The 21912-nt window shown below is 42.9% G+C and overlaps 1 protein-coding gene across 7 annotated transcripts in view; it reads left to right on the top strand.

Annotated features, from left to right (window-relative positions):
• Positions 1-21912, top strand: part of LOC124039574 (brefeldin A-inhibited guanine nucleotide-exchange protein 1-like) — an 83409-nt gene that overhangs the window by 39357 nt on the left and 22140 nt on the right. For 4 of the 7 annotated variants that reach the window (XM_046355685.1, XM_046355682.1, XM_046355686.1 and 1 more), the window contains 9 exons: positions 5604-5720; positions 6099-6325; positions 6867-7000; positions 15969-16203; positions 16979-17078; positions 17161-17300; positions 17407-17515; positions 18709-18717; positions 19742-19943. In XM_046355685.1, the coding sequence (XP_046211641.1) occupies positions 5604-5720; positions 6099-6325; positions 6867-7000; positions 15969-16203; positions 16979-17078; positions 17161-17300; positions 17407-17515; positions 18709-18717; positions 19742-19943 (1273 nt within the window). The remainder of the gene's footprint in view (positions 1-5603; positions 5721-6098; positions 6326-6866; positions 7001-15968; positions 16204-16978; positions 17079-17160; positions 17301-17406; positions 17516-18708; positions 18718-19741; positions 19944-21912) is intronic. The other 3 variants (XM_046355687.1, XM_046355684.1, XM_046355683.1) reach the window with 1 other exon arrangement.

The raw sequence follows: 21912 nt of genomic DNA, 5'->3' as shown, positions 1-21912 counted from the left end.
GTTGTATAGGCTTCTCCTAACCCATCGCTTTCCACTACATATAATAATATGCTTAAATTATATCTTTACATTAATATATAGAATTTATAAAATGGATGCAGCAACTACAGATTGCCCATTTAAGTCTATCAAAAGCGTGTGAGTTTGAGCATGTGTCCATTAGGTCTATGGATGTATATTTTTATCAGCATGAATTAGATTGAGTAATAAAACCCCTACTTTTATTCCATAGACTGGGATCCGCACTATGCAGTTGTTGCAAGAGCACATTTGTCACTGGCTGTCCACTGGTTTCAAAAACAATGATTGACAGGCAGCTTAAACTTCTGTAATTCAACCATTATTGGGTTCAAATACACATTTAGATTTGTGAACTGCCGTCCACAACAACCACAATCCGTAAAGCACAAATTGCTAAATGTATTTATTTATTCATTATTGAACCTTTATTTAACTAGGCAAGTCAGTTAAGAACAAATTATTATTTACAATGACGGCCTACAAAAAGGCAAAAATGTTTTAAAAAATATGTATATATAATATATCAATAACATATAAATATAGGACAAAACACACATCACGACAAGAGACAACACTACATAAAGAGAGACCTAAGACAACAACATAACATGGCAGCAACACATGACAACACAGCATGGTAGCATCACAACATGACAACAACATGGTAGCAAAACATCATGGTAGCAGCACAAAACATGGTAAAAACATTATTGGGCACAGACACCAGCACAAAGGGCAAGAAGGTAGAGACAACAATGCATCACGCAAAGCAGCCACAACTGTCAGTAAGAGTGTCCATGATTGAGTCTTTGAATGAAGAGATTGATATTAAACTGTCCAGTTTGAGTGTTTATTGCAGCTTGTTTCAGTCGTTAACTGCAGCGAGCTGAAAAGACGAGTGACCCAGGGATGTGTGTGCTTTGGGGACCTTTAACAGAATGTGACTGGCAGAACGGGTGTTGTATGTGGATGATGAGGGCTGCAGTAGATATCTCAGATAGGGGGAAGTGAGGCCTAAGATGGTTTTCTAAATAAGCATCAACCCGTGGGTCTTGCGACAGGTATACAGAGATGACCAGTTGACAGAGTATAGAGTGCAGTGATGTGTCCTGTAAGGAGCATTGGTGGCAAATCTGATGACCGAATGGTAAAGAACATCTAGCCGCTCGAGAGCACCCTTGCCTGCTGATCTATAAATTATGTCTCCATAATATAGCATGGGTAGGATGGTCATCTGAATCAGGGTTAGTTTGGCAGCTGGGGTGAAAGAGGAGCGATTTATGATAGAGGAAACCATGTCTAGATTTTACTTTAGCCTGCAGCTTTGATATGTGCTAAGAGATGGACAGTGTACAATCTAGCCATACTCCCAAGTACTTGTAATAGGTGACTTCCTCAAGCTCTAAACCCTCAGAAGTAGTAATTACACCTGTGGGAAGAGGGGCGTTCTTCTTACCAAACCACATGACCTTTGTTTTGGAGGTGTTCAGAACAAGGTTAAGGGTAGAGAAAGCTTGTTGGACACTAAGAAAGCTTTGTTGTAGAGCATTTAACACAAATTCCGGGGAGGGGCAAGCTGAGTATAAGACTGTATCATCTGCATATAAATGGATGAGAGAGCTTCCTACTGCTATGTTGTTGATGTATGTTGTTAATGTAAATTAAGAAGAGTGTGGGGCCTAGGATTGAGCCTTTGGGTGCTCCCTTGGTGACAGGCAGTGGCTGAGACAGCAGATTTTCTGACTTTATACACTGCACTCTTTGAGAGAGGTAGTTAGAAAACCAGGCCAATGACCCTTCAGAGACACCAATACTTCTTAGCCGGCCAAACAAGAATGGAATGGTCTACCGTATCAAAAGCTTTGTCCAAGTCAATAAAAATAGCAGCACAACATTGCTTAGAATCAAGGACAATGGTGACGTCATTGAGGACCTTTAACCTCTTGCTCCTACCTGGCACGCAGGTGTCCCATCTAGAGCTCTGGAAATGCAAATGCGCTACGCTAAATGCTAATAGTATTAGTTAAAACTCAAACGTTCATTAAAATACACATGCAGGGTATTGAATTAAAGCTACACTCGTTGTGAATCCAGGCAACAAGTCAGATTTTTAAAATGCTTTTCGGCGAAAGCATGAGAAGCTATTATCTGATAGCATGTAACACCCCAAAAGACCCGCAGGGGACGTAAACAAAATAATTAGCATAGTCGGCGCTACACAAACCGCACAAATAAAATATAAAATATTCATTACCTTTGACCATCTTCTTTGTTGGCACTCCTAGATGTCCCATAATCACTATTGGGTCTTTTTTCGATTAAATCGGTCCATATATAGCCTAGATATCGATCTATGAAGACTGTGTGATAAACGGAAACAAATAGCGTTTCATAACGTAACGTCATTTTTTTAAATTCAAAAAGTCGACGATAAACTTTCACAAAACACTTCAAAATACTTTTGTAATGCAACTTTAGGTATTAGTAAACGTTAATAAGCGATCAAATTAATCACGAGACGAAGTGTTTTCTATAGGGGTCCGTCTTGAAATACTGTATTTCTCAACCAAAATATCCGGTCGGAGACCGGAAGAAATGGGCTGTCTCTTGTTCGTTTGACCAAGAAACAAATCCTAGGCAAATGACAAGACTGTTGACATAGTGTGGAAGCTGTAGGTACTGCAACCTCAGCCATATTTAATGTCTTTCGCCCATAACAATGGGTTGAAGCGGCGGATGGATATATTATTCCACTTTCAGTGATCAGATTTTCCTGCACTTTTCAATGAAACGCACGTTCTGTTAAAGCCACAGCCGTGATTTAACCAGTTTTATAAACGTCTGAGTGTTTTCTATCCACACATACTAATCATATGCATATACTATATTCCTGGCATGAGTAGCAGGGCGCTGAAATGTTGCGCGATTTTTAACAGAATGTTCAAAAAAGTAGAGGGTAGACTGAAGAGGTTATTAAGGTTACAGTGACACATCCATAACCTGAGTGGAAACCAGATTGCATGCCAGAGAGAGTACTAATAGACATCAAGAAATTATTGCTCTTTTCCCTCGATCCAACAAACACATTTGGTGTATCATCATAGTGGTCTCTGACTTGTGTTCAGACTCGCTCAGGTGGAACAAACTTAAACTTCTGCCTTTTTTCAATTCTGATTAGAATGTCATTCAGTAAATAGAGAAGTGCCAAACATTCTTTTTTTTGCAAACATCTTTTTTTTAAAGTAATCCTCAAAGTAATCATCTAGTTTTTCAAAAGTATCTGTAATCTGAATGCAGTATTTTAGCTTGTTATGTAACGATTACAATTGCCAGTTTTTGTAATCCCTTGCTTGTAAATGATTACATCCGTTACTCCCCTCAACCTGCCAGGCCAGAGCAGCATCACAGAGTGAGCTTCATCTTAGAGCAGACATTTATTTTTTTATTTCACCTTTATTAAACCAGGTAGGCCAGTTGAGAACAAGTTCTCATTTACAACTGCGACCTGGCCAAGATAAAGCAAAGCAGTGCGACACAAACAACAACACAGAGTTACACATGGAATAAACAAACGTACAGTCAATAACACAATAGAAGGAAAATAAATCTATATATAGTGTGTGCAAATGGTGTGAGTTAAGGAAATAAATAGACCATAGTAGCGAGTAATTACAATTTAGCAAATTAAGACTGGAGTGATAGATGTGCAGATGATTATGTGCAAGTAGACATAATGGTAAAAAGAGAAAAGTAAGTAAAGACAATATGGGGATGAGTTAGGTAGATTGGGTGGGCTATTTACAGATGGGCTGTGTACAGCTGCAGTGTTTGGTAAGCTGCTCAGATAGCTGATGCTTAAAGTTAGTGAGGGAGATATAAGTCTCCAACTTCAGTGATTTTTGCAATTCGTTCCAGTCATTTGCAGAACAGAACTGTAAGGAAAGGCGGACAAATGAGGTGTTGGCTTTGGGGATGACCAGTGAAATATGCCTGCTGGAGCGTGTGCTCCAGGTGGGTGTTGTTATCGTGACCAGTGAGCTGAGATAAGGCAGAGCTTTACCTAGCAAAGACTTATAGATGACCTGGAGCCAGTGGGTCTGGCGACTAATATGTAGCGAGGGCCAGCCAACGAGAGCATACAGGTCGCAGTGGTGGGTGGTATATGGGGCTTTGGTGACAAAACAGATGGCACTGTGATAGACTGCATCCAGTTTGCTGAGTAGAGTGTTGGAGGCTATTTTGTAAATGACATTGCCGAAGTCGAGGATTGGTAGGATAGTCAGTTTTACGAGGGTAAATTTGGCAGCGTGAGTGAAGGAGGCTTTGTTGCGAAATAGGAAGCCGATTCTAGATTTAATTTTGGATTGGAGATGTTTAATATGAGTCTGGAAGGAGAGTTTACAGTCTAACCAGACACCTAGGTATTTGTAGTTGTCCACATATTCTAAGTCAAAACCGTCCAGAGTAGTAATGCTAGTCGAGCGGGCGGGTGCGGGCAGCGATCGGTCGAAAAGCATGCATTTAGTTTTACTAGCGTTTAAGAGCAGTTGGAGGCCACGGAAGGAGAGTTGTATGTCATTGAAGCTCGTTTCGAGGTTTGTTAACACAGTGTCAAAGAAGGGCCAGAAGTATACAGAATGGTGTCGTCTGCGTAGAGGTGGATCAGAGACTCACCAGCATCGACATCGTTGATATATACAGAGATAAGTCGGCCCGAGAATTGAACCCAGTGGTACCCCCATAGAGACTGCCAGAGGTCTGGACAACAGGCCCTCCGATTTGACACACTCAACTCTATCTGAGAAGTACTTGATGAACCACATACAGATAGACAAGGACACAGTGTGTCACACACAATCATATCATATCATACTCATATCGGCAGTCAGGTTGAAGTTCACACGGACTCTCATTCTCACGCAGTACTTTGTACCATAGTGGATGGAGGTGTATTGATCATAGACACATCCAGGGTATTGTTCTAGACTGGTATCTAGGCTACTTTAGACAGTAACAAAGCCTCAAACTTGAGATTTTCATGTACTCAATATTGGTAGAATATTTAGTCTGTGTTAAATAAGCATTTGATGAGACATCTTTCTCTTTAGACATTAATGAAGTAGTTTAAAGAAAATAACCTGCATAAAACCTTTCATTAGTGATTGAATGGGAGAGAGGATAGAAGAGTTTGGCACCCAATGAGTGGAGATGCAGCCAAAGATTCAATAATCATTTTGTTAGCGAATTACTCAGTGCTTTCAACACACACACACACACACACACACACACACACACACACACACACACACACACACACACACACACACACACACACACACACACACACACACACACACACACACACACACATGCTCAATTTATTCAGTGACGATGTGATAGCTGATGCCAGTGACGACTGTTTATCTTGTCAACTTTGAAGTCAAAGGGTAATGCCTCTCTCAGAGAAAACGCGTTCGTTACTCATTCTGCTAGTTTACTGTTTCTCATCTTACATTTTTAAAGTTTATTGAGGTCCTTTTTGGATGTACTTTGACTAAAGTTGTACTTGTCCTGTGTTCAAGGGGCCGCTCAGCATGATCAGGAAGCAGTAGAGGAGGGGGAGGAGCCTAACTATGAGGAGAAATCCCAGGAGATCATCCAGAGCATCCTACAAGAGGTCGTCAACACTGTTGTTGGAGGTAAGAGTCACTCTCTGGATCTGAAATAAGATTTCTGTCTGCCGTCAGTTAACTCAGGGTTTCCCCCAACTCAGTCCTGAGCCCAACAGTACACAGATGATTCAAATCATCAAAACGTGATGATAAGTTTGTTATTAGAATCAGCTGTGTATTTCTAGGGCAACAACCATAACATGCACCCAGGGGTGGGGGAGTTTTTCTGATACTAATCATTTTCGAATTAACATTTGTTGAAGTCAAGAGTTTAGACGTTACTATGTGTTAGCTTTTTTGTCCTACCTAGAGAGAGCGAGAGTTGTGTGTCTCAGTGCTATTTTGACCCCTGCATACTAAACCACTCCAAAGGGCAGTGCCTGAAACCTGCTCATATGTGTTCAGATGCCATGGAGTCCGCTGGTGAGACCGAGCTGCCCACAGAGGTCACGGAACCTGCTAAGGTCATCAATGAGGTCATCACCAAGGCAACAGCGATCACAGAGATGGTAGAAGACGAGGGGGACAGCGAGAACGTCCACGCCAATGGAATCCCCGGCACGCCCATCTCTGCCAGCTTCCCACCGTCGCTGCCCGATGACAGGCTGTCTGTCTCCTCTAATGATACACAGGTGAGCGGGACTGACCTGTCTGTCACCTTGGTTACACACTCCGCTCAACAAAGTAGTTTTGTGCTAGCTTGGGTGTTTGTCAGTTTGTCTGTTTTAGCAGAAGATTAAAACTGTTATTGCGTTTTTTTTATTGCGTTTAAAGTGTTTATCAATTTGTAAAAAGGAAATTGGAAAGTCATTGGTAACATGAGGAATTAAAGTGAGTCCATGAGGGCAGGGGCTATTCAATCTCTGTGCTACTGCAGATCAAAGTGTCTGTCTGCCAGTCGGGGTTGATTCCAACATGATTAATAGATACTCTAACATCTCCTCTCTTTGCAGCTTCTCAGGTTATTATAAGTAAGTCTGAGCACTGGATGTAATTATCTATGATTAAAGTCTTACATGATCAAGGTTGAACAGATCTGCTAATAAGAACTATTTTATTTCAAAGTCTTTGTCAAGTGGAAAATACATTTTTGATCACAAGTAATGATAATTTACTCTTGAGCCTTGATTAAAAGTTTTTGATGTTAATCATCTGTTTGTGTTTCTGCATTAGGAGTCGGGAGCGACCACAGGCCCAGTACCAGGTGCGAAGTTCTCCCACATTCTCCAGAAGGATGCCTTCCTAGTGTTTAGATCGCTCTGCAAGCTGTCCATGAAGCCTCTGTCAGATGGTCCCCCAGACCCAAAGTAAGATGAGTTCTTGTATCCGAACGCTTATGATGGTTTTGTTTAAGATAATTGAATAGAGGAACAGTAGCTATAGTGCCTTAGTAAGTAGCATATTACAGGTTTATTTCTGGAGTATGTTCCTTAGTTGAGTCATGCCTCGTGGAGTGTATTCTAGTTATTATTAGTGGGGAGTGTTGTGACGGTTTGTGTGTGTGTTTGTATGAAGCATCACTCAGCTGATTATTGGTTCTGGATCACTTCTTGTGCTCCTGCGGTTAAACCGCCTTCCTCTTCCTGTTTCCTCTCCCTCTTTTAAACATATGTATATATATATATACAGTTGAAGTCGGAGGTTTACATACACTTAGGTTGGAGTCATTAAAAGTTGTTTTTAAACCACTCCACAAATTTCTTGTTAACAAACTATAGTTTTGGCAAGTCGGTTAGGACATCTACTTTGGCAACGACACAAGTAATTTTTCCAACAATTGTTTACAGACAGATTATTTAACTTATAATTCACTGCGTCACAATTCCATTGGGTCAAAAGTTTACATACACTAAGTTGACAGTGCTTTTAAACAGCTTGGAAAATTCCAGAAAATTATGTCATGGCTTTAGAAGCTTCTGATAGGCTAATTGACATAATTTGAGTCAATTGGAGGTACCTGTGGATGTATTTCAAGACATTCCTTCAAAATCAAATCAAAATCAATCAAATCAACAACAAAAATTGTCACATACAAATGGTTAGCAGATGTTAATGTGAGTGTAGCGAAATGGTTGTGCTTCTAGTACCGACATTGCAGTAATAACCAACGAGTAATCTAACCTAACAATTTCACAACTACCTTATACACACAAGTGTAAAGGGATGTAGAATATGTACATAAAGATATATGAATGAGTGATGGTACAGAACGGCATAGGCAAGATGCAGTAGATGGTATCGAGTACAGTATATACATATGAGATGAGTCATGTAGGTTATGTAAACATTTTATTAAGTGGCATTGTTTAAAGCGGCTAGTGATACATTTTTTACATCAATTTTTCCAATTTTAAAGTTGCTGGAGTTGAGTCAGTATGTTAGCAGCAGCCACTCAATGTTAGTGGTGGCTGTTTAACAGTCTGATGGCCTTGAGATAGAAGCTGTTTTTCAGTCTCTCAGTCCCTGCTTTGATGCACCTGTACTGACCTCGCCTTCTGGATGATAGCGGGGTGAACAGGCAGTGGCTCGGGTGGTTGTTGTCCTTGATGATTTTTATGGCCTTCCTGTGACATCGGGTGGTGTAGGTGTCCTGGAGGGCAGGTAGTTTGCCCCCGGTGATGTATTGTGCAGATCTCACTACCCTCTGGAGAGTCTTACGGTTGTGGGTGGAGCAGTTGCCGTACCAGGCGGTGATACAGCCTGACAGGATGCTCTCGATTGTGCATCTGTAAAAGTTTGTGAGTGCTTCTGGTGACGAGCCGAATTTCTTCAGCCTCCTGAGGTTGAAGAGGCTGCTGCGCCTTCTTCAACACGCTGTCTGTGTGGGTGGACCAATTCAGTTTGTCCGTGATGTGTACGCCGAGGAACTTAAATCTTACTACCCTCCCCACTACTGTCCCCTCAATGTGGAAAGGGGTTGCTCCCTCTGCTGTTTCCTGAAGTCCACAATCATCTCCTTTGTTTTTTTGACATTGAGTATGAGGTTATTTTCCTGATACCACACTCCGAAGGCCGTCTCGTCGTTGTTGGTAATCAAGCCTACCACTGTAGTGTCATCTGCAAACTTGATGATTGAGTTGGAGGCGTGCATGGCCACGCAGCCGTGGGTGAACAGGGAGTACAGGAGAGGGCTCAGAACGTACCCTTGTGGGGTCCCAGTGTTAAGGATCAGCGGGGTGGAGATGTTGTTACCTACCCTCACCACCTGGGGGTGGCCCGTTAGGAAGTCCAGTGCCCAGTTGCACAGGGCGGGGTCGAGACCCAGGGTCTCGAGCTTGATGACGAGTTTGGAGGGTACTATGGTGTTAAATGCTGAGCTGTAGTTGATGAACAGCATTCTCATATAGGTATACCTCTTGTCCAGATGGGTTAGGGCAGTGTGCAGTGTGGTTTTGATTGCGTCGTCTGTGGACCTATTGGGGTAGTAAACAAATTGGAGTGGGTCTAGAGTGTCAGGTAGGGTGGAGGTGATATGGTCCTTGACTAGTTTCTCAAAGCACTTCATGATGACGGAAGTGAGTGCTACGGGGCGGTAGTCGTTTAGCTCAGTTACCTTAGCTTTCTTGGGAACAGAAACAATGGTGGCCCTCTTGAAGCATGTGGGAACAGCAGACTGGGATATGGATTGATTGAATATGTCCGTAAACACACCAGCCAGCTGGTCTGCGCATGCTCTTGAGGACGCGGTTGGGGTTGCCGTCTGGGCCTACAGCCTTGCGATGGTTAACACGTCTAAATGTTTTACTCGTGTTGGCTGCAGTGAAGGAGAGTCCGCAGGTTTTGGTAGCGGGCCGTGTCAGTGGCACTGTATTGTCCTCAAAGCGAGCAAAGAAGTTGTTTAGTCTGTCTGGGAGCAAGAATCCGTGATTGACTGTAGACCCTGCCACATACCTCTTGTGTCTGAGCCGTTGAATTGTGACTACTTTGTCTCTATACTGACGCTTAGCTTGTTTGATTGCCTTGCGTAGGGAATAGCTACACTGTTTGTATTCGATTATGTTTCTGGTCACCTTGCCCTGGTTAAAAGCAATAGTTTGTGCTTTCAGTTTTGTGCGAATGCTGCCATCAATCCACGGTTTCTGGTTTGGGAATGTTTTAATAGTTGCTCTGGGTACCACATCGCCGATGCACTTTCTAATGAACTCGCTCACCGAATCATCGTATTCATCAATGTTGTTGTTTGACGCAATGCAGAACATTTCCCAATCCACGTGATCGAAGCATTCTTGAAGATTGGAATCAGATTGGTCGGACCAGCATTGAACAGACCTGAGCGCGGGAGCTTCCTGTTTTAGTCTCTGTCTATAGGCAGGGAGCAACAAAATGGAGTCGTGGTCAGCTTTTCCGAAAGGAGGGCGGGGGAGGGCCTTATATGCTTCACGGTAGTTAGAGTAACAATGATCCAGGGTTTTACCAGCCCTGGTAGCACAATCGATATGATGATAGAGTTTAGGGAGTCTTGTTTTCAGATTAGCCTTATTAAAATCCCCAGCTACAATGAATGCAGCCTCAGGAAATGTGGTTTCCAGTTTACATAGATCCAAATAAAGTTTGTTCAGGGCCATCGATGTGTCTGCTTGGGTGGGAATATATGCGGCTGTGATTATAATCAAAGAGAATTCTCTTGGTAGATAATGCCTCTTTGCTTGACATCATGGGAAAATCAAAAGAAATCAGCCAAGCCCTCAGAAAAACAATTGTGACCTCCACAAGTCTGGTTCATACTTGGGAGCAATTTCCAAATGCCTGAAGGAACCACGTTCATCTGTACAAACAATAGTACACAAGTATAAACACCATGGGACCACGCAGCCGGCATACTGCTCAGGAAGGAGACTTGTTCTGTCTCCTAGAGATGAACGTACTTTGGTGCGAAAAGTGCAAATCAATCCCAGAACAACAGCAAAGGACCTTGTGAAGATGAAGATATCGACATAACCTGAAAGGCTGCTCAGCAAGGAAGAAGCCACTGCTCCAAAACTGCCATAAAAAAGCCAGACTACAGTTTGCAACCTTACATTGGGACAAAGATCGTACATTTCGGAGAAATGTCCCCTGGTCTGATGAAACAAAAATAGAACTGTTTGGCCATAATGACCATCGTTATGTTTGGAGGAAAAAGGGGGAGGCTTGCAAGCCGAAGAACACCATCCCAACCGTGAAGCACGTGTGTGGCACCATCATGTTGTGGGGGTGCCTTGCTGCAGGAGGGACTGGTCACAAAATTTATGGCACTTTTCGCACCAAAGTACGTTCATCTCTAGGAGACAGAACGCATCTCCTTCCTGAGCGGTATGACGGCTGCGTGGCCCCATGGTGTTTATACTTGCATACTTTTGTTTGTACAGATGAACGTGGTGCCTTCAGGCATTTGGAAATTGCTCCCAAGGATGAACCAGACTTGTTGAGGTCTTATTTGATTTATTTTGATTTTCCCATGATGTCAAGCAAAGAGGCATTGAGTTTGAAGGAAAGCATTGAAATACATCTACCAGTACACCTCCAATTGACTCAAATAATGTCAATTAGCCTATCAGAAGCTTCTAATGCATTTTCTGGAATTTTCCATGCTGTTTAAAGGCACAGTCAACTTCGTGTATTTAAACATCTGACCCACTGGAATTGTGATACGGTGAATTATAAGTGATACAATCTGTATGTAAACAATTGTTGGAAAAGTGACTTGTGTTATTCACAAAGTCGATGCCCTAACTGACTTGCCAAAACTATCGTTTGTTCACAAGAAATTTGTGGAGTGGTTGAAAAATGATTTTTAATGACTCCAACCTAAGTGTATGTAAACTTCCAACTTCAACTGTATGTATATGTGTGTGTGTAATCTGATTTTGCCTCCCTACAAGTGAGATCACATTTGGATTTTCTACAGTAGAGGCATTTGATTTGCTGAATCTGATAGCTGTGTTTATTTACATAACAGGATTTCCTGAATCTGGTTTCTATATGGCAATTCTGGCTGTTTCAGTCTCCCATCTCTATCATTCTTCCCATGAGCTTTGTGGACTAACACTCTGCTCTGTTCTGATGGTGTTGTCGGGATTCTGTCTCAGAGCACAAGAGAGACGTTCCATCCAGACAATGGTGGAATGGAACCCTGTTGATCACGGGCTGTTGTCAGACGGGACTGAGAGGAAGGCGGTGTCATCACAGGCAGGGCTGTGCTAAGTGTCTGTCAGACAGAAGGCCTTTTCATCCACAGAGATTTACTCCATGACTGGCCCCAGGTGATAACCCTGATAAAGACAGCTTGCTGTCTAAACGTTGGTAAATTCATTATTGCATCGGAGCTACTAGTGTACAGATGTAGCCTTTCTTTGAAAGATACCCGGATGACACACAGGAGGATGACACACAGGAGACCTGCTTTATCTGGAGATCAGCTGTACATATCACAACAGATGCTTTGAACTCAGTCTTATTATGGATTAGAAAGACTAAATCAGTATTGAATCCTGCTGTTGTAATTAGTTAATAAATTATTCAAGTTTTGTGTATTTGCCTTGCTATTTTTGTTACCTTAAATTCACTTTAAGGATGCAGACCAAAGGCGATGTCACACTGCACCTTAGCCCCCTCTTTAGCTCTGGGCTAAGCGATTGTTCACATATTCTAAAGTGGGCAAGCACCAACCTTATCCGAGGGCTAGCTGGTCTTGCTAGCAGGGTTACCACTGACTTTTCAGGGCTAGCCTCAGAAACAGGGTGCCAAAATAGCAATTTTGAAATGGGGTCCAGAACAATGCTTAGAATCTTTCTCTGTCTAATCACAAAAGCTGCACTTTCACAAAATTTGCATTTGCTTTTGATGCCTGTGATGAGTTCTGTATGGTATTTTCATAAGTACATTTATACTATTTCATCCTCCTATCTGAGGGCCAAAACCTGACAAAAAACAAAGTACTTTCATCTGTGCAAAAACATTAGTTGCTATAAAGTGGAAGATGTGTTCCATAGATGGATGCTCTAGTGGAGTAGAACTCCTCTAGCGGGTCGTAGAACTCCTCTAGCGGGTCGTAGAACACACCTTCCACATCGTTCATTATTTTCCATAGGACGCATAGCCCTTCATTGATTATCCCTTAAATATACCACGGCTAAGGGCTGTTCTTATGCTAGACGCAACGCGGAGTGCCTGGATACAACCCTCAGCCATGGTATATTGGCCATATACCACACACCCCAGAGGCCTTGTTGCTATTATAAACTGGTTACCAACATAATTAGAATAGTAAAAAAAGAATTGGGGTCATATCCATGGTATACGGTCTGATATACAACGGCTTTCAGCCAGTCAGCTTTCAGGGCTCGAACCACCCGGTTTATAATTGTATATAGCTATCCATGATAATAATATTGTTGCATGACTTTGCTTTGGATCAGAAAGGTTGATGTCTCTTCAGTGACAGCATTTGCTGTACAGGGGCGATATCACATGTCAAAAGTTTCTGTACTTTATATTTTCTATTAAGATATCTTTACTTTTACTCAAGTATGACAGTTGAGTACTTTTTCCACCACTGGTAGCATGTGTGTTTGTCCGTAAGCCCAATGCTTTGGAATACAAGTGTGAAACCTCAGCCCAGGGCTAAAGCTTAGCCCAGGGTTAACGCATGCTTGCGTGAATGCAGGATAATCTAGCCCGGGGCCAGTCTTAGCCCGGGGCCAGTCTTTGCCCAGGGCCAGTCTTTGTCCAGGGCCAGTCTTTGCCCAGGGCCAGTCTTTGTCCAGGGCCAGTCTTTGTCCAGGGCCAGTCTTTGTCCAGGGCCAGTCTTTGTCCAGGGCCAGTCTTTGCCCAGGGCCAGTCTTTGCCCAGGGCCAGTCTTTGCCCAGGGCCAGTCTTTGCCCAGGGCCAGTCTTTGCCCAGGGCCAGTCTTTGCCCAGGGCCAGTCTTTGCCCAGGGCCAGTCTTTGCCCAGGGCCAGTCTTTGTCCAGGGCCAGTCTTTGTCCAGGGCCTGTCTTTGCCCAGGGCTAAGAACAATGCAGTGGGATAAGGCCTAAAGTGAGTCAACAGTGAAATGGTTTCATACCCCAAGGCTGAATGGCATGCTCAGTTCAATCCACTGACTATGAACAACACACACACACACACACACACACACACACACACACACACACACACACACACACACACACACACACACACACACACACACACACACACACACACACACACACACACACACACACACACACACACACACACACACACACACACACAAAAATGATTTATGGTTAGCATATAAAGACACTTCAAACATTCAAAACCCTAGGTCATCGGTCTTGTTGTTCATGGCTCAGTTATTAGATGTTTGGTTCAAATTGTTGATTTGTTATTGTACTGAAAATTTGCATTTTGGTTGCACACGCTTCCCCTTTCCAGGCCAAGCTGAAATGATAAAGTTGTGTCAGGTTTCCTCTGCGCTCCATGCGCCTGGGGAGAATCAGGCCATATTTCTGTGAGTCAGAGAAGCAGTTCCATATTTCTGTATGCTACCTTTAATATCAGTCTGTCTGTGGAGGAGGGCTGGAGAACATTACAGAGAGGAAGCCAGTCAGAGCAAATAAGATGACGAAAACATCTGCTGGGTTCCTACTTCTCCATCATATAGCTGTTCAGAAATATGGGTCGGACTAGATTGAGACAGTATGGACAATATGCTATAATGATCTATTATGCAGATGCCCTAACTACAGTGTAACAGATAGTTTCTGTATGAATTGTGTTGATCTATTTTTGGAAGTATTATTGGCTGATGGCAGCCCATTCTTGCATAATACTTGCTTGGAGTTTGTCAGAATTTGTGGGTTTTTGTTTGTCCACCCGCCTCTTGAACACAAGTTCTCAATGGGATTAAGGTCTGGGGAGTTTCCTGGCCATGGACCCAAAATATCGATGTTTTGTTCCCGAGCCACTTAGTTATCACTTTTGCCTCATGGCAAGATGCTCCATCATGCTGTAAAAGGCATTGTTCGTCACCAAACTGTTCCCGGATGGTTGGGAGAAGTTGTTCTCGGAGGATGTGTTGGTACTATTCTTTATTCATGGCTGTGTTCTTAGGCTGAATTGTGAGTGATCCGACTCCCTTGGCTGAGAAGCAACACCACACATGAATGGTCTCAGGATGCTCTACTGTTGGCATGACACAGGACTGATGATAGCGCTCACCTTGTCTTCTCCGGACAAGCTTTTTCCGGATGCCCCAAACAATCGGAAAGGGAATTCATCAGAGAAAATTACTTTACCCTAGTCCTCAGCAGTCCAATCCCTGTACCTTTTGCAGAATATCAGTCTGTATCTGATGTTGTTCCTGAAGAGAAGTGGCTTCTTTGCTGCGCTTCTTGACACCAGGCCATCCTCCAAAAGTCTTCGCCTCACTGTGCTTGCAAATGCACTCACACCTGCCTGCTGCCATTCCTGAGCAAGCTCTGTACTGGTGGTGCCCGGATCCCGCAGCTGAATCAACTTTAGGAAACGGTCCTGGCACTTACTGGACTTTTTTGGGCGCCCTGAAGCCTTCTTCACAACAATTGAACCACTCTCCTTGAAGTTCTTGATGATCCGATAAATGGTTGATTTAGGTGAAATCTTACTGGCAGCAATATCCTTGCATGTGAAGCCCTTTTTGTTCAAAGCGATGATGATGGCATGTGTTTCCTTGCAGGTAACCATGGTTGACAGAGGAAGAACAATGATTCCAAGCACCACCCTCCTTTTGGAAGCTTTCAGTCTGTTATTCGAACTCAATCAGCATGACAGAGTGATCTTCAGCCTTGTCCTCATCAACACTCACACCTGTGTTAACGAGAGAATCACTGACATGATGTCAGCTAGTCCTTTTCAGGGCTGAAATGCAGTGGAAATGTTTTTGGGGGATTAAGTTCATTTGCATGGCAAAGACGGACTTTGCAATTAATTGCAATTCATCTGATCACTCTTCATAACATTCTGGAATATATGCAAATTGTCATCATACAAACTGAGGCAGCAGACTTTGTGAAAATTAATATTTGTGTCATTCTTAACTTTTGGCCACGACTGTACTCAGACATAAACATGGTATCCATGAGTTATTCTGGCTAAGTAGAAAAAAGTGCTTAATTGCCAAAATCTCACACTATCCCTTTAAAAGTGTGTCTCTCCAAAAAATAATAAAAGGCCAGCTAAGATTGATGAATATAGGGGAAACACTGAAATCCAACTCCTGTTGCACTTGAATGTTATAAGTTTGACTCAACGCCCCTGTCTCTTTCCTCCCAGGTCCCACGAGCTGCGCTCCAAGGTACTGTCCCTCCAGCTGCTCCTGTCCATACTGCAGAATGCTGGGCCCATCTTCAAGACCAACGAGATGTTCATCAACGCCATCAAGCAGTACCTGTGTGTGGCACTGTCTAAGAACGGTGTCTCCTCTGTCCCTGAAGTCTTTGAGCTCTCGCTCTCCATCTTCCTCACTCTCCTCTCCCACTTCAAGACCCACCTCAAGATGCAGATCGAGGTACCTGACTTTTGGTTGTTCCTCTGTCGCAAAAGGGTTAGCTGCTGATTTATTTTTTTTGTTCCAGAAAGTGTCTGTGCAAACCAAGCTACCTGACAAGCTATTATCTTCAAATAGGATTTCCCTTCCTGTCTCAGTCACATAAACCCTTTATTCCTTCATATTCCTCCACACTTGCTCTCCGTCTAGTCCCCCTCACCTTCTGTTGTCCTACTTGAAAACTTATAAATATGCAGGTCAAGACACTGTTCTGTTCCTGAATAGCTGTCTCATCCCCCTATTTGCCAATCTCTCCTGTTCCCGCTTCCAATGTTGTAAATCTGTCATACCTCTCAAATATTGACCTACTGACATTTCTCAATACAGCAGGCTCCTGACAAAGGTAATTCATGGGAGATGAAGTTTATTACATGGCACAGTAATGTAGTCCTGCCTCAGTGTGTTTCAGTATTACCTGTTAGCTGTTGCTTCTGATTAATAGTCCACTTCCACAGTGGTCTGGCTGTAATATTTCCTCATCCTGAAGTTGATGACTTAATCTGCTTGCCACTGTTTGTGGCCAACAGTCATTTCTGGAGACGGATGTTGTTCGTCGAGATGTTATGATTTCATAGTTGAGCTTTCGGTTTGCAGTGAGATGTATGTGTTTATGGATTTGTTACAGTGGATAGTTCTGTTAATGAAGATACAAAATGCTTTTTTCATCTCGACCTCTTCTTGCTACCCTTATTTGTTTCCCTCAGCTTTAACTGTCATGGTTTGTTTCACTGTGCAGGTGTTCTTCAAGGAGATTTTCCTGTATATTCTGGAGACTTCAACAAGCTCCTACGACCATAAATGGATGGTTATACAGACCCTAACCAGAATATGTGCAGGTCAGTGTGTGGTGTAAATTTGAAATGCTATCTGTGGCACAGCGTCAAGTACCAACTGTCCCTCATCTCTCTCCTCCCTTAGATGCCCAGGGTGTGGTGGATATCTATGTGAATTATGATTGTGACTTGAATGCTGCTAATATCTTTGAGAGGCTGGTGAATGACCTGTCGAAGATTGCACAGGGCCGGGCAGGCCACGAGCTCGGCACAACACCACTCCAGGTAAGACTGACCAATGGCTACTGTATTTCTCTGTATTGGGTAAATGTACAGTATATTGCTTTACAGTTGTCATAACGTTGCTGTAACATTTCTCTATTCCCGCCAGGAGTTGACCCTGAGGAAGAAAGGCCTGGAGTGTCTGGTGTCCATCTTGAAGTGTATGGTGGAGTGGAGTAAGGACCAGTATGTCAACCCCAACTCCCAGACCAGTCTTGGTAAGATACTGACCAAACTACAGTGACTTTAGTCACATAGTTACACCGAGGCTGATGGGGACTGATGTGCCACTAGGTGTTTGATTTAGGTCCTGAGGAAAACTGTCTAGCAATTCTTCAAGTGCACCGTTGTGCCTGCTCCTTTGTGGTTACCAGAAAGAGGAAAGGGTTTGGATGAGTCCAGTACCCCAGTACCTGGAGTATAGTTGAGATCTCGACATCGCTCTGGCATCGTATGCTCCACATCAGAAATGGTGACGTGCTTGTCTGTTTGTTTAATATATGTATAGTGGAATCTTTCAGACTACGGGCAAAAGGGCCAAGCTAGGCCAGGGATTTATTCTCAGTCAAACCAGCCTCACGTTAACTGGGGTTTGAGGGAAGAGTGGTATTCATCAGTACAGCTGTAGCATAGTCCCTGAGATTAGCGATTAGCATTCATCAGTAGCCTACAGCTTATACAGACCCTGAAAGGAAAGGCTAATTCAATAATGTACCCAGGCTAATAGACCAGAGCAGGGGAGGCTAACTCGATACCCTGAGCCTGCTGATGATGAAAAGCCCTGGTGCGACAGACGGAGCCCCTGTCAGTGCTCCTGGACTAGACCCCTTTCTTCAGAGTGAGGTGAGGGGAATCATTCCTGTTAAAGGAGAATAGAGGGCGCTAACCAAGGGGGAAAGGAGGGCTTTAACGGAAGCAAGGAAAGAGGGATTTAACGAAGGCAGGAAAGTTGAGGCTCTGAGAGCGTTGCCAGATATCTCCACATATCCCCTCAGAGAGGATACACAGTGCTAGCCTCAGGCTACCTTCTGGCACTCAGAGAGCTAACTCTACCAAGGCAAGGAAGGCAGCTGAATTCACAAACAACCACTACTAGAGGGGACGTCACCATGCCAAAGTATTTAGTGACAATGCTTAAGACAAGTAGACAAATTTGAGTGTAAAGATTATGATGTATTTACTTCTAAAAACGTATTGTTAGGTTACTTCAAACAAAATGTGTTTTTCTGAGTCCGTGAAAGTGTATCCTCATTATGCTATTTTCCATGTAGATAGCTCAGCTAATTCATATCATTTGTTGTTCTAAAAATATGTTTTACATCCTTACATAGATAATACTGCTCTACTCTCTACTTTCTCTTCATTCTGGTCTATCTCTTTGTTCTCTGGTTGTACTGATCTGACATCACAGGAAGAGCAGGTAACGGTACAAAGTTGTGGAGTGTTTGATAGACTGGTTGCTGTAGCAACAGTAGGAGTCATTGGGCCTAGATTAGAGGGTGGAGGGGGCTACGCTGACTGTGTGTAGTACTGTGGGTGTTAGACACCTTGTCTTCCTTTCATTTGCAGTCTTCTGTTATTTGCCTTAGAACACTGTAGATTCTGGATAGATTTGGAGCACAGCTCTATGTACATTTGAAATAGCTACATCTGACTAGAATAAGTTGTTATTCTAACCATTTTTTCCCACACGTGTTTCTATGAGAGCTTTGCTACCTACCCTGGCTGTGCCACCCTCCTCCCCCCACCCTGACTGTGCCACCCTCCTCCCCCTACCCTGGCTGTGCCACCCACCTCCCCCACCCTGTGTCTGCTCTCTGAAGCTGTTGATTAAATGAAGCACACTGCCAGCTCACATTACCCTGATGGTGTCCTGAATGTTTTAGAGTTTCCGATGGGTAATAAGATCCCTTACAATGTCTGTGACAGCCAGGTATGCAACCACCATGGACCTGATTCACCCACACAACAGTAGCATCAGACCTGTTAGGCTGCTCTGCTCTGTCCTGTCCCCTCAGACCGTACACAACACCCTGCGCTACCTCCATGTTACAGTTACTGCACACTGCTTCAACTGCTGCCTGGTTTATTCAATAACAAACCTTTTTAATGTGTGTGTATGATACGGGCAGGCTCTCCACAGCAGACAATATACCACCAGACAACACCTCAGGTTCATCACGTTATCTTTCTCTCAGCAGTACAGAGTCCCTCCCACTATTAGTGAAGTCCCCAGAGACCCAGATCTATAAACTATAGTCTGAACCCCCATAATGACTAAAAAAGGAAATTGAATATACAGTATGTTAGAAAACTTTTAGTGTTGCCTTGCCTGACTGACTGTGCTGGATTGCTGATTGCGTTGGGATCCTAACACCAACTACAGTGTTTGCTAATCTCTCTCAGAGATTGATTGTTCAATGTTCTTTTCCCTCCGTCCCCAGGTCAGGAGAAGCCCTCGGAGCAGGAGACCAATGAGACGAAGGCCCCGGAGACCATCAACCAATACGGAAGCATCAACTCGCTGGACTCCACAGCCTCATCTGGCATCGGGAGCTACAGTACACAGATGTCAGGGACAGACAACCCCGAGCAGTTTGAGGTTCTCAAACAACAGAAGGAGATCATCGAGCAGGGCATTGACCTGTAAGCCAGACTAGTGCTGCTTATACTGTATACCTGAATATATATTCACCTTGCGCTGTATAGACAGCTGAATATATTCACCCTGTACTGTATACCTGAATATATATTCACCTTGCGCTGTATAGACAGCTGAATATATTCACCCTGTACTGTATACCTGAATATAGCCACCTTATCCTGTATAGACAGCTGAATATATTCACCTTGTACTGTATAGACAACTGAATATATTCACCTTGTACTGTATAGACAGCTGAATATATTCACCCTGTACTGTATACCTGAATATAGCCACCTTGTCCTGTATAGACAGCTGAATATATTCACCCTGTACTGTATACCTGAATATATCCACCTTGTCCTGTATAGACAGCTGAATATATTCACCCTGTACTGTATACCTGAATATAGCCACCTTATCCTGTATAGACAGCTGAATATATTCACCTTGTACTGTATAGACAACTGAATATATTCACCTTGTACTGTATAGCCAGCTGAATATATTCACCTTGTACTGTATAGACAGCTGAATATATTCACCTTGTACTGTATAGACAGCTGAATATATTCACCTTGTACTGTATAGACAACTGAATATATTCACCTTATCCTGTATAGACAGCTGAATATATTCACCTTGTACTGTAAAGACAGCTGAATATATTCACCTTATCCTGTATAGACTGCTGAATATATTCACCTTGTACTGTATAGACAGCTGAATATATTCACCTTGTACTGTATAGACAGCTGAATATATTCACCTTGTACTGTATAGACAGCTGAATATATTCACCTTGTACTGTATAGACAGCTGAATATATTCACCTTGTAACTGTATACCTGAATATATTCACCTTATCCTGTATAGACAGCTGAAAATATTCACCTTGTACTGTATAGACAGCTGAATATATTCACCTTGTACTGTATAGACAGCTGAATATATTCACCTTGTACTGTATAGACAGCTGAATATATTCACCTTATATTGTATAGACAGCTGAAAATATTCACCTTGTACTGTATAGACAGCTGAATATATTCACCTTGTACTGTATAGACAGCTGAATATATTCACCTTATATTGTATAGACAGCTGAATACATTCACCTTGTACTGTATAGACAGCTGAATATATTCACCTTGTACTGTATAGACAGCTGAATATATTCACCTTATATTGTATAGACAGCTGAATACATTCACCTTGTACTGTATAGACAGCTGAATATATTCACCTTATATTGTATAGACAGCTGAATACATTCACCTTGTACTGTATAGCCAGCTGAATATATTCACCTTGTACTGTATAGCCAGCTGAATATATTCACCTTGTACTGTATAGCCAGCTGAATATATTCACCTTGTACTGTATAGACAGCTAAATATATTCACCTTGTACTGTATAGACAGCTGAATATATTCACCTTGTACTGTATAGACAGCTGAATATTTTCACCTTGTACTGTATAGACAGCTGAATATATTCACCTTGTACCGTATAGACAGCTGAATATATTCACCTTGTACTGTATACCTGTATATATTCACCTTGTACTGTATTGACAGCTGAATATATTTACATTTACATTTACATTTAAGTCATTTAGCAGACGCTCTTATCCAGAGCGACTTACAAATTGGTGCATTCACCTTATGACATCCAGTGGAACAGTCACTTTACACTTTACTCTAAATCTTAAAGGGGGGGGGGGGTGAGAGGGATTACTTATCCTATCCTAGGTATTCCTTAAAGAGGTGGGGTTTCAGGTGTCTCCGGAAGGTGGTGATTGACTCCGCTGTCCTGGCGTCGTGAGGGAGTTTGTTCCACCATTGGGGGGCCAGAGCAGCGAACAGTTTTGACTGGGCTGAGCGGGAGCTGTACTTCCTCAGTGGTAGGGAGGCGAGCGGGCCAGAGGTGGATGAACGCAGTGCCCTTGTTTGGGTGTAGGGCCTGATC

This window comes from Oncorhynchus gorbuscha, linkage group LG07, assembly GCF_021184085.1.
Source record: "Oncorhynchus gorbuscha isolate QuinsamMale2020 ecotype Even-year linkage group LG07, OgorEven_v1.0, whole genome shotgun sequence".
NCBI classification, from domain to species: domain Eukaryota; kingdom Metazoa; phylum Chordata; class Actinopteri; order Salmoniformes; family Salmonidae; genus Oncorhynchus; species Oncorhynchus gorbuscha.
Note: the sequence above shows the minus strand (reverse complement) of the source record. Positions and strands in the feature narration are given on the sequence as shown.